This window comes from Penicillium cosmopolitanum (assembly GCF_028827165.1).
Source record: "Penicillium cosmopolitanum strain IBT 29677 chromosome Unknown utg000009l:1.0-9042332.0:1.0-9050551.0, whole genome shotgun sequence".
In the NCBI taxonomy this organism is placed as follows: domain Eukaryota; kingdom Fungi; phylum Ascomycota; class Eurotiomycetes; order Eurotiales; family Aspergillaceae; genus Penicillium; species Penicillium cosmopolitanum.
The window spans coordinates 1,661,465-1,674,142 of record NW_026622679.1 but is presented as its reverse complement, the minus strand read 5'-3'; the positions used below and the strand labels follow the sequence as shown (position 1 = coordinate 1,674,142).

At 52.1% G+C, this 12,678-nt stretch overlaps 3 protein-coding genes across 3 annotated transcripts; all 3 read right to left on the bottom strand.

The window, feature by feature from the left end:
* Positions 1–158: 158 nt before the first annotated feature.
* Positions 159–1,304, bottom strand: rsmA (putative bZIP transcription factor (Fcr3); the record flags this gene model as incomplete). The annotated part of the gene is made up of 3 exons (XM_056633359.1): positions 159–660; positions 850–1,121; positions 1,185–1,304. The coding sequence occupies 3 exons, from the start codon at positions 1,302–1,304 to the stop codon at positions 159–161; spliced, it is 894 nt and encodes a 297-aa protein (XP_056483979.1).
* A 1,735-nt stretch (positions 1,305–3,039) lies between these two features.
* Positions 3,040–4,479, bottom strand: N7509_008721 (casein kinase 1 family protein; the record flags this gene model as incomplete). Its single annotated transcript, XM_056633358.1, has 4 exons — positions 3,040–3,052; positions 3,173–4,190; positions 4,250–4,322; positions 4,468–4,479. The coding sequence occupies 4 exons, from the start codon at positions 4,477–4,479 to the stop codon at positions 3,040–3,042; spliced, it is 1,116 nt and encodes a 371-aa protein (XP_056483978.1).
* Positions 4,480–6,608: 2,129 nt separating this feature from the next.
* N7509_008720 (putative cell polarity protein (Tea1)) lies at positions 6,609–11,198 on the bottom strand (the record flags this gene model as incomplete). The annotated part of the gene is made up of 6 exons (XM_056633357.1): positions 6,609–9,019; positions 9,189–9,475; positions 9,562–10,414; positions 10,471–10,578; positions 10,631–10,868; positions 10,944–11,198. The coding sequence occupies 6 exons, from the start codon at positions 11,196–11,198 to the stop codon at positions 6,609–6,611; spliced, it is 4,152 nt and encodes a 1,383-aa protein (XP_056483977.1).
* Positions 11,199–12,678: the final 1,480 nt, after the last annotated feature.

Below are 12,678 nucleotides of genomic sequence, written 5' to 3'. Positions count from 1 at the left end.
ATATACCAACTAAATGTAGTCAGGTAGATCCGTTGCCAACTCGCTGAACTCCACGCAACCCAGCGCCAAAAACAAACATCCAAAAACCCTCTGCAAAAAAGGAAAACCGGTCATATATCATCCGTCCATCAAACAAAAGATTCAGTATATCATTTATATCAAAGTAGGTCATCTCTCTCGGCCGCACTCTGTTCAATAGCCAAGCGCACTTGGCCTTCTTTAAAAGCAGGGCCCTGGCCATCGCACTGGGCTAGGCCCTTGAGTTTGTCTGTGACAATACCTATATCCACTTCACCACGCTTAAAGAGCTCATGGTTCTGAATAAGGTCCCAAGTTGCGCCGGGGCCAAGAAGCTTCTCGCCGGTAACCTGGCACACCGTGATACGGTGCTGCTGCGGGCTCTGAGGGCTGAGCGGTGTTGAACCAGGGTGTGGAACCCATCCGGACTCCTCGGAGGTGACTTTGGAAACGAAGTCGATGGGAGTGTATTCCATGGGTCCCGTAACGGGGGCTTGAGGTTGTTCTTTTGGCGGACCATTGTTATTGCCATTTAGAGAATGTGATGTGGCGCGCAGAATCTCATTCTCTGTTGCGTATTTGGCGAGCTGGCGCTTCAGGCGCTCATTATCTGCTTGAAGAGAGGTGGATGAATCCTCCAGGCTGTTGACTTTATCCTCTCAGGTCTTTCACATGCCTCTCTTTTCGTTCGCGGAATGCGCGTTGACTATATATTGATCTCTGTTAGCCGGTTTGACATCAACCAATTGCAGGCGGATGATTATCTCGCTATGATAAACAGGATATGCTGCGTAATATTGTTCTGGAGATCTCGCTCGGGTTGTCACATACGCTGCTCGGTTTTGCGCTTTGCGCTTCGTTTGCGCTGGCGTCATCGATTCCTTCTCCTCGCTGCTGCTTCGACCTAAAGCCGGGTCGCCAAACTGATTGTCATCTCCATCAATAGAGGAGGTGCCTGGTTTGGTATTATTATTCGGGTCATGGCTAGAGACGGAGGTTTTGCTATAGGAGTCCGGCGGCGAATGTGGCGGCGGCACGAAGGATGAGGAGGGGTCGAGGCGGGCAGAAGGATCAAACCCGGGAAAGTACTGGTTATAGTTGTTCTAGGACTAGAGTCAGAGGACCGAGTCTATCGAAAACAGGGCATAGGGAGGAATATATCGTACCAGTGAGAAGGGATCGCGGAGCCCATTGTCAGAGGGTGGCTGAGGCTGCTGGTCGGGGGTGGGCAGCCCGTATAGCGAGAATGGTTGGGATTGATTGTCTGGGTAGTTGGAATAGTCCATCACGCCACAACCTTTCTTTGAAGCACAGATTCGTTTAGTAGTCAAGATATAAAGTGGAAGGGGAGGAGATATGAAGTCCGGCGGGATGGACCCTGAAGGTTTCAAGCGTGGGTTTGACCCCGAGAGATTTGATTGATTGTCCCCACCGATACTCGGGGCCCGACTACAAACAGTACTAAGTAGTTAAGAGTATTACGCCACAAAGCACCAGATTGACCCGAACCCAATTTTTCATTTTCCATTTTGCATTCCACAGTTCGTTTTTTATTTACTATAACTAATATGGGGTCCCTCGCCTGTCTACCGTATAGGGTCAGGTGCCTCTGGTGGACCGCGTCTGGCCCGCCCTTGGGAGGGCCAGAACCGAGCGAACTACTCCATACGAACTCGATGATCTCACCGCAACTTTAAAAAAAGAGCTCAGAACTAGTATCCGCCACCTACGCTGAAAAATATTGTTGGGATAAAGGGTTTTGATATTAGACTGTAAGAAAGTGAAAGGCAGGTTCTTCCATCGGGACCTGGTCCCGGGACTGGTCGGAATTCATAAGAATATCCAGAGTCGCGCTGCCTGATCGCGGTCAGAATCGGCTGCCTCTCGGGGGGTTGGGAAAAGACAAAACAAATTGGAGATGTCGGTGCTGTAGTTGTAGCAGTGAAGTATAGGGCTAGAAAAACAGAAAGAAAAGTACAAGTGCAATCGACGCGAAACCACCCCGGAAGCGACCCTATCCACGTCCGTCGCCAATTACCAAAGGAGGCCTGATCCTCTCCGAACGGAAGACGTTGAAAGACCGAGCAAAACAAGAATCCCTGTACAAGAACCCACAACAGGAATCCCGAATGTCTTTGAACATCATCACCTCGAAGAAGTCATTCCGTACATCCACCTCAACAACTCGACCGGGGTTGCCGGCCGTCACCTCGTCCCCACATGGCGTCGATTTGCACAAAAACAGAAAAACAGAAAAGGAAAAAAGAAAATTCAGACAGGGGATTGAGAGAATGAAACAAGACGAATAGGGAAAAAGGGGCGATAATGATGGGGTAACGCATCCGAGTATGCGTTTCCAGGACGTCCAGTGCCAGCAATCAAAAGGATCAGAAAAAAAGGTGAATGTTCTCCTGTCCAATTCGATGCTGTCATTCGCATCTCCTTCAGTCTTCCCTTTCAAGTTGCTTGCGGTGGTGATTAAGTGGAAGCAAGCTACCAAGTCGCAAACATCAAAGGCGAAGACACAAGAATAGCCATCATTCAAACACGTTCCGAGAGTTGAGTTATCGGTTGGCCCGGGAATATCGGGGACAAGGAATCCGAACAAGAAAAAACACTAGTTGCCAAAGTAGACGAAAGCTCGACGCGGAAATCGGCCAAGAGTAAATGGCAACATCCGCGAGTTGGAGGAGTGAGCAGGCGAGCAAACAATGGCAGATCGAAACGGTTGAAGTCGAAAGTTGATCGAAATAGAGTTGAAGGGCTGTGGGAGATTTGCAGAATGAATGGAGATCCAAGGAGAGAAAAGAAATCCGAGAAGGCGAGTGCAATGTTGCGTCCACGGCGAATGACAATGGAATCCCGGGTTTCTTAGGTTGAAAGTGAGGATACAGGAGACGTGAGTCCCACTGCGACGCTTCACACAATTAGTACCACTGAGCCCCTGTACCATCGTCCCGCTTCGAACGGCCACCAGAAGGTCCATAACCTAGAGCAGCACCTTTCGAGGCAGAACGCAGCCTAACGCCGAAGACTATGCGATTAGTCAGATTCAGAACTGTAGGGTCCTCCACGCCAGCGTCACAAGAAAACAGCCAAACGCAAAGTTTAAAAAAAGGGGTTCCCTACACGGAACCAGGTTTCATGTACTCACATCCTGTCACTCCCTCCCACGGCACGGTTGGTGTCCGGTGTATTGTCGAGGGTGCCGCGGTCAATAACCTTACGGCGCTGGCCCGAGATGGCACCAGGCTTAGCAGCGCCTCCGGGGCCCATGGCGGCAGTAGCAGCAGCCTGACGGCGCTGCTGCTCGTCGTCCTTATCCTTCTTGGTGGCATCCACGATCATAGCGGCGTTCTTCTGGTACTTGTAGACGGTCCAGTCGAAGACGTAATCGTACTGGAAGGACTCACGGACGAAGAGATCACGGAAGATCTTGCGGAGATACGAGTAGTCGGGCTTGTCGTCGAAGCGAAGCGAGCGGGTGTAGTTAAGGTAAATAGCAAACTCATTAGGGAATCCACGGCAGAGAACTTCGGTAGGGGTGGTCATCTTCTTTTCCATGATACGGTCATACTTCTGCTTCTTGGTGGCAGCCTTCAGACCCTGCCAGGGAAGAGATCCACGGCAGAAGTAGAGCATGACATAGCCCAGAGACTCCATGTCGTCACGGCGAGACTGCTCAACGCCAAGGTGAGTGTTGATACTGGCATAACGGGCAGTACCGGTGAGGTTCTTGTTCTCACGATAGGGGATGTGGAAGTGAGTCTTGGGGTCGCGGTACTTCTTGGCGAGACCAAAATCGATAACATTGACCTGGTTGCCGCGCTTGCCGATACCCATAAGGAAGTTGTCTGGCTTGATGTCACGGTGAATGAAGGACTTGGCGTGGATGTACTCGATACGGGAGATGAGTTGATCGGCGAGGAGAAGAACGGTCTTGAGAGAGAACTTTCGGTTGCAGAAGTTGAACAGGTCCTCAAGACTGGGGCCCAGGAGATCGATCACCATCGCATTGTAGTCGCATTCGGTACCGAACCAACGGACAAAAGGAATACCGACACCACCGGCCAGAGACTTGTACACACGGGCCTCATATTCCAGCTGGGGGTGCTTGGCCTTGACACTTTCAAGCTTGATAGCGATCTCCTCACCAGAGATGATGTTTGTTCCTGGATTTTTGTCAGTTCCCATCGACCCATGTAGAACGAACACCGAAAATGAATCGTACCGAGATAGATATCACCGAAACTACCACTGCCAATCTTGCGGCCAATGCGGTATTTGTTACCAACACGCAGATCCTGTGTATGATGTCAGTATATTCCGGTCGTTCTAGCCAGCTCGTAGTCCGGGTTTGCCAGGCGTATGACTCCCATGATTGCATCAAAGTGTCGTAGGGTGGTGAAGATGAGGAACAAGGAGGGTCCGATCGGAGGTGGTACTGACCATGGTCGTCATGTTGATTTATTAAGGTGGCACAGCGACTAGGCGTGCTGAAACTGCTGGGTGTTGTGTTAGCGGGGGATGGAGAAGGGTGAGATGGTGAAGAGAACGTGTGGATTGGGGAGAGAAGGGGTTGGGAAGCAGTGAAGGGACGATGGGACAATGATGAGGCGACAGTGAATGCCCAAGTCAGGTTGGAGAGGGGGTGTGACGAGTTGAGCCTCAGGCCAACGAGCAGAGGCAGAGAGGCAGGGCTCGGCGGTTGCAGAGTGTTGGCCACCACACTTGGGTATGCAGGCAACTGGGGGAGAGAAGCGTGTGTCTTTCAGATGGGCGGAGACTGGAGAATCATGCCACCGGAGGAGGGGAGGGGGAGAAGGTTGATGTAGAGGGCCGAGATAGTACACGACGAAAGGAACTCGCTCACCTGAAGGGCAAAGGCGGGTCAAACAGAAATGGTCCAATGCCGACCGGTACAGTATTTGTACAGAACCCAAGGGGGGTTGGTTGAGTGACAGATGAATCGAATGTGTCGAGAGGAGCAAGAAGCAGAAGCAGAGAAGGAGAAGGCAGAAGAGAAGAGAAGAGAAGACTAGTATCAAGGGCAAAGCCTTGATGGGGTAAAGGTTCAAGTTGGGAGGGAAGGGAAAGGAGAGGGGGGTAAAAGGCAAATAATGGTAATATGCAGCGGTAGTCGGTGAAGAGAAGGCCCAGTCCTAAAATTTCAAGTTATTAGCGAAGGGGGCGGACGATGTACCGTACGGTATTTGATACTGTACACTGCAGGGCGCGCGAGCGGTGTGTCCCCTAGTGTCTTTGGACTGGGCTGCGCTGGGCTGCGTAGACTGCTTAGACTGCTTAGGCCGCCTCCTTACGGTATCATCGTATTGTACCACTCGTATTGGGCTGCAACAGTTCGTGAAAAGAGGCTTCGTATTATGCAGAGGGACTATATATAGATCTCAATATGGCTATAGATACGAAACAGCATAAACAATATATGTACAGTACTACTCTCTATGTATATAAAATATTCCAATTCATAAACCCTACTCCGTACTAGTAGTAATAATTGATTTCATGGCTTGCTGCCTTGCTAGGGAAAGACTCCTTAATGTTACTACGTACTAGTATCGATCATTTGACAGGTTTCGGGCATTCTGGGCGCGGCCATTGCCGGAGTCCGCCTCAGCTGACCCCAGACTCTAAAGTGCATGCTGCAAAAATAACAAAAGCCTCGCGTTAAAACCTAACAGACGCCTTCATAGCGTACCCTCCTCGATCTCGGGGAATTATCCCGGCCAAGTCCCTCAAATTAGTTATTTACCCGGAGTACAAGGAAGGGTACGGTCCGATATCAACCTTATGCGGGATTTTCCTAGCCCGGAAATACGGAGGTGTCTCATATGTTACTAACCCCCAGTAATACCCCCAGGCCGAACTGGATGTCCATCATGCAGTGCTATGTTTGCCCAGTTCTACCTCCAGCTGCCTCACATTTCCCCCTGCCCCCCAAATACAGTTTAGGCACAGAAGGCCTCGGCGCCAGACACATATGGCAAACAAAGGGACAGGCAAATCAGTGGCTAAATCACCTTGCATGGCGTTGGACCCAACAGTGCCCAAACATGTGGGCACCCTTTTACTACGGAACATATGGAAAGAAGTAGTGCTTCATTGATCAACGATGATGATTTCGCACTATAACAAGAACAACAACGATAACAACAACGACAATGACAGCGAAGACTTCGCGGAGAGAGATGCTAGTGGTACAGCCAGAGTCCAATGAACATCGGGAAACCGGGGTATAAGAGAAGAAAACAAGGGATGCAGAGAGGGATCGATCACACAAACCAAAGACAACAAAAGAAGGGAATCCCGTCCCTCGGTGTCCATGAAAGAAAAAAAAGAGAAAAGAAAAGAGAAAAAAGGAAGACAAGAAAAAAAACGAACGATGGTGGAGGGGATCAATCATCATACAAAACGACCATGCTGCGCAAAATCCAGATAAAAACAAATAAAGGGACTGTAAACAGGAAATACATGTGCAAAGGGCTCAGAAAGTGCAGATTGACATATCTCAGGGCACATGGTCGTAGAAATTTGGTAATTTGAAGCACGGAAGTAAAAACTCATGTCACTCAGATCACATTAGAGGGACCATTGCTGACATTCAGCGGCTTGGTCTTACTCACGCGCTCTTCCTCGTCCAGTCGTCGTCTCCAATCCGCTAGACTGTCGCTCATTAGAGCAGGCCCCTCGCTGTTCTCCTTTGTCGGAGTCCGCTCCAGGTCCAGCTGGCTACTCAGGCGATAGTTGCGGTTGGTGCTCTCCCAGTGGGTGCGGAGGGCCTCTAGCTCGTTGGCGAGAGAATCCAAGGCCATCGAGCCACGGTTATCGGGAAAGGAGGTGGACTCCTGGGAGACATTGCTATCGGCTCGTGGCCGACCGCTGACGGTGTTGCTAGATGCGTTGCTATGACTGCGTGAGATCCCGTTAGGACCCTGTCCATGTTGTGATTGACGGCGATAGTGGCCCACCGAAGTCTCAACTTGCTCCAATAACATGTTCACCTTCTTTTCCGCATCCGAGGCGCGGGTCTCGAGCTGAGTGTTTTCTTGCTTCAGCTGATCCAGTTCGGCGCGACTGCGCTCCGCAGTAGACAGAATCTCTTCCTTGATGCGCTGATGCTCATTCTGTGCAGTCGCCTTCTCGGTCTCAGCGGCCACAAGCTGCGCCTTGAGCTCGGATATTTGCTCCTCCAGGCTTCCAAGAGAAGAAGAAGTGTTGTGCTCAAGGTCTGCGATGGACTTCTGTAGGCGGGAGCGTTCGACCTCCCATTCAGCAGACATCTCTGACTGGTTGCCAGCATCCTCCACGTTCTTCTGAGTAGCTTCCAATTCAGACTGCATCTTGGCATTCTGTGTCTTATACCGACTCAATTCATCCTTCATGCGTTTGAGCATCTTCTCGGTGCCCTTCACATAGTGCACTGCGGACTGGTAATCATTCTCAAGCTGCTCTAACTTCTCTCGGAACGCTTTGTCCGCTTCCTGCTCTCGAGTCTCAAAGCCGGACTTCATGTCGTCGTGAGCCTTCATGCTATTAGATAGCTGTTGCTCAAGCTCCCGTAACCTGCTCTGCTCTGGAGTTCCAAAGCGGGATCCAGGGGACTCGAGACGGGGAGACCGACGGCTATCAGGATTGATGCCACGCTCGCCAAGCAGATCCTTCAGAGCCGCATGTTGAACGTTCAGGGCACCAGTTTCCCGTTGTTGAGATTCCAGCTGAGTCTTCAAATCCCGACTTTCTGCAGTTGCTGCTTGGCTCTCCTTCATAGCACTTTGAAGCTGTCGGCGAAGTTGCAAGCCTTCTCGGCTGGCCTGTTCTTGATAAGCCTCGAGTCCGGCAATCCGCTCCTCAGCGCGACGTAATTTGTCGGCAGCGGAATCGGCAGCAGCCTGATTAGCCTTCGCAAGGGTCGAAGACCGTTCAATCTGAGCCTCAAGGGCGGCAACCCTCTGGTCAGCCCGGGATCGGATGGAAGCTTCCAGATCTGTCGAGGAAGCACGCTCGAGGCCTGACACAAACGCCAGCTTGTGGGTTTCTGCTTCCTTAGCGTGACTCTCAGCCAACTCCTCGGCATCACGAAGACGGCAATTGACATTTTCAAGCTCGGTGGTTCGCTCCTCATACTCAGATCGAAGTTGCAGAAGTTTCTTCTCCAAGCCCTCGCGGCGTTCTCTTTCCTCGCTCAACTGCTTCTCAACAATTGCTGCTTTGGCGGCAGATGCGGCGACTGCTTCTCGAAGGCCACCAAAATTACTTCCAAAGTCCTTCAAACGGCCCGAGTGGTCCTCAACCTGCGTCAAAAGCTCCTCCTTATCCAGGGTGATCTGTCGCAGGGAAGCTTCCGCTTCAGAACGGAGCAAAGACTCTTCCCGAGCAGTGGCTTCGGCACGGTGGAGCTCAGCACGAAGATTCTCCGCCTCCAGGGCATTATTTGACATTTCGAGCTCTGCCAGACGCTTCCGAGTGGCCTCGTTGGTATCTTCTGCCAGCTCTTTCGCTTGTCTCTCTTGCGACAGATCTGTTGCCAAAATATCCAATTTGGCCCTGAGCTCAGACTGGGATGCTAGAGCCAGTGCAAGGCGACGACCCATGTCAGTAGGTCGCTCATCTTCTCCCTCGCGAGGAGCTTCAGGCTGGGGCGTTCCACGTTGACTGCCGCCATGAGCAGCAAGTCTGGCGCGGGAATAAGCTGCCTCGTTCACAGCCACATCACGTTGATGCTCAACTTCGGCAATGCGCTTGGAAGCGATGGCTGCTTGGCGGTCCACTGTCGTCTGCATTTTGCTCAACTCTGCCCGCATTGCCAGGAAAGCCTCGACCAAAGGACGGTCCTCGTCATTTAGTGAATCTCTGGCACGATCATCGAGGGCGGGACTGCTTGAAGCATTGGGTACATATCCACCCTTTCTCGCCAGTGCTAGCTCAGAAGCATACCAGGCATTTCGAGCCTTGGCGGCCTCGAGTTCTTTTATTAAGGCCTCTTGGTGGGGGGGTTAGTCGTGGCGATCGAGGTTCATCAGCGAGGCTTCGAGAGTTTCGATAGCTTCGAGATTCAATTGAGCCGTCAATGCTGGCTTGACGTCCAAGAACCGACTCTTCTGCACTATCCATCGAGCCACGTTGACGATGCGAACGTAGTGACCGTTGACGCGCCGGGGCGATTAGAGGGGCCGCTTCGCCTGCCTCCATAGCCTTGGCATTGATCTTTTGTTGTTGCTGAGTTGGGGTGCGTTGGCCGGACGAGGCGGAGCTATCCTGGTTATCCTTTGCGACGGGTGATTCGGCACCTCTATCAGCATTTGCAACTCGAATATCGACGGTTGGCGTGTAGCCGCGTTCATTCTTGGTGGGAGTCTTGCTCCGAGGTCCAGACTGGGGTCCGTTGGGACGAGGCCCTGGAGAAGGGGCTTGTCCGGGGGTGGGGGACCAGAGGGCGCTTGTGCAATGGAAGCGCGAGGAAGTCGAGATCCAGGTCCAAGGTTGGGGTTGGAGCCGAAGTCGCCAGGTCTACCATTTGCAGACTGCACTAGACTTTCGCGTGAGGGAGTCGGCCCACGACGGGCCCCTTGATCGGGTGTCGCATTGTGAGCCTCGCGAGATGTCCGACCCGATGGAGTGCCTTGTTTCTCCATGCCTTGTTTCTCCATGCTGGCTTTTCTGACACCGGATACTGCACCTCGATCGGCTGATTGAGAGTCGTTGGGGTATCGAATCTTTGAGGTATCGAGAATATACGCCATGCTGAGCTCCGCGGCATCTCTGGGAGCCGAGCTAGGTTCACCAGCCATCACAATGATCTGTTTACCAAAGGCAGTCATGCTATGGCCGGACCGTGGGGACGGAGCGGGTCCCATGTTCTGGAAAGAGTACCAGCGGCGTGTAGAAATTCGGAAGGCGGACAAATCTCCAAGATCAACTCCCTCATCAGTACGACCACCAAATACATACATCACATCATTGACCAAGGCTGACGCATGGCCCTCTCGAGGAGTCGGGATGAAACCCACGCAGTCCATTTCAGTCCAGGCACCAGCTCGGGGATCAAAAGTCCAGACATCGTTGAACCACTTCACGCCGTTCGTTCCACCAAATAAGTATAGTTTGTCGTTATAGCTGACGAGCGAGTGATTGGTTCGAGCGGGAGGTATTTGGCCTTCTGGAGGACCCCCCTCATGGCTGTTGGCAACAAGGACTTCCCATTTGTTTGCGGGGTTTTGGAGCTGATTCAAGTCGAATGCAATCAAATCGTTGAAGAAGAAACCCTCAACCTGTCCACCGAAGACGTAAAGCTTGGAGCCAAGAATGTTCAATGTGTGCCCATAGCGACCGGAAGGACGGGTACCGGGAGGGATGGCCCGAGACCATTGGCGAGAAGCTGAGAACCAGGGTTAGCATTAGCTGAAAGAGAGCAGGAAGGGTCTCACAACATACATGTATTTAGAAGATATAGAGTATCGTCCAGGGCGTCGGTTTCGTTGATTTTGGTATCACCACCAAAGACGATGAACGCATTTCCGACAAGTAAGCTGGCATGACCAACTCGGGGGGCCAGGTCCTTCTGACACCGTCGCAACCTGAAAGCAAGACAAACTACCACCGCTGCTTTCGACCATCCACAGGTCACCCTTGACGGTCGAGCCATCGATCAAGCCTCCCATCATGTAAATGTCGCCCTCCTTCGAAGCGACTGAATTGATGGCGGCGCCATAGCGGGGGAAGGGGTTCGTTTGAGGTGTGGAGAAATTGAGACGACGTTGCGACCATGGGTAGAGGGACGAGTTCGGACTGTGCGGAGGCACACCATTGGGGCCCTGCGGCGGTCGTTGGACCTGAAGCACAACCAGGGTCAGGGATTATGAATCCTTCGGGATGTATACCGCCATAGATTTCACCAGAAAACTTACCTGAGATTCCGACTCGGCACGTTGTCGCACTCTCACGGGATCCGGGCTAGTCGGACTGGTGGCGGAGTTGAGAGAGTTGTTGTAACTGCTGCTGGGAGTCGGGGTCTGCGCAAAAGCATTTCCTTCGACCTTGGGTCCGTTGGACAGGGGCGGCGTCGCGGATGAAGGAGAACCCTCGGAGGTGTGAACATTTCTCGTCGCCGGAGGAAGCGCGGTGCCCTGTTGGGCTTTTTTCGATTTAAACAAAAAGGCCATCGTTAATGGGTCGTAATGGGTCGTTCACGGCGCAAGTGGGAGAAATCCGGGCCCACAGGGTCGGAGTAGGGATGCGCCGGATTGCAATTTCGTCCCCCCAGCACGAATCTCGGTCTGATAAACCCGGGGGAAATCAGAGCAGAGGGGGAGAGAAGGTGGTTGGATTAGGTCGGAGTTTGAGGTTGGGAGGGGAGGAGAGAGTTGTGGAAAGGGAGGTGTGTTTTCAAGATGTGGAGTCGGAACCAGGAACCACAGGAACGAGAGTATCCATCCACACCAATCCACCAAAGAGTTCGTCCGAGATGAACAAATAAAAAAGAGGTGGGTGTGGCCAGGGGAGGGTGGGAGGGGTGATCTGAACACAACTGTTCTCACCCAATTGTGAGCATCTACACTAACAGTAAGCCTCTTGGGGGGAGGGGAGGTTAAAGGGGGTTATGAAGGAACAGAATCCAGAAGGAGATGAAAAGGAAGAAGAGGAAGAAGAGGAAGAAGAGGTCAATTTGCCGGGTTCTACTCTCATACACTAAAACTAAACATTACCAGACCCGCGGCGAGTCCCCCATCCAGTCCGTGTGGATGGGGCTGCATACTCAGGGGCAGACACAGCTCTCCCCCAACTCCCAACTCCAACGGTCGTCATTATGTGCCCTCATTCCGTTCCAGCCTTTCTTTTTGACCTACATGGCCTACATGGCTGACATAGTGTTTTTGGGAATTCTACTTGAGATATCAATTGCCTATAACCACGCAAGGCCTCTCTAGCTCTCTATCTCTCTCCCTCTCCTCTTCAGCCCATCCTCCTCCCATTGTTTGATGTGGTGGCCCAATCACACCTTCAAAGGAATGCTGTCATATGGAATGACAACGCTACCTGCCAAAGTTTACCAGCACATATTTCATAAGTTTGTCTTTTTTTTTCTATGTTGTTTTCCCCCCTCCCACTCTGTATTATGTAGAGATCAATTCTGCAAGATCCAGCTGTCAATGCCTGCTGTGCTATAATTAAGCCCGCGGGGCTGCTTTCCCGAGTGTGAAGCCCAAGATGCCCAATGGCGGCGCTGCTCGCACCACACACCACGCCCACACGGCGATCCGCACCCCACAACGTGCAAAGAACCTATTGACTTGATCGAAGTTCCAGGCACACCGTAGCTGCTGCACAGGTGCAGCAGCTACGGTGTGGTCCCAGGGGCGTCCGTAGGCGCAATTTGCGGTGTCCACTCCCAGGGGAAGCTTCCGGTGCAAAAAAAAAAAGGGGGGGGGGGGCGTGCAATCAGGTTCTCTTACCTATCAGAGGAATTCCAGATGGGTGAAGATCGCTGGCGGTCACAAGCCCTGAGCGTTCTTCTCGGTTAGACTTGTGCGTGTGCCGTTAAAATCAGACTAAATGCGCCGAGGAAAGGGATACGATATGGCTTCCGCCCTCTGGACCCTGATCTGATGATGACATAGTGTTGGACCATTCAGGATCAGACTT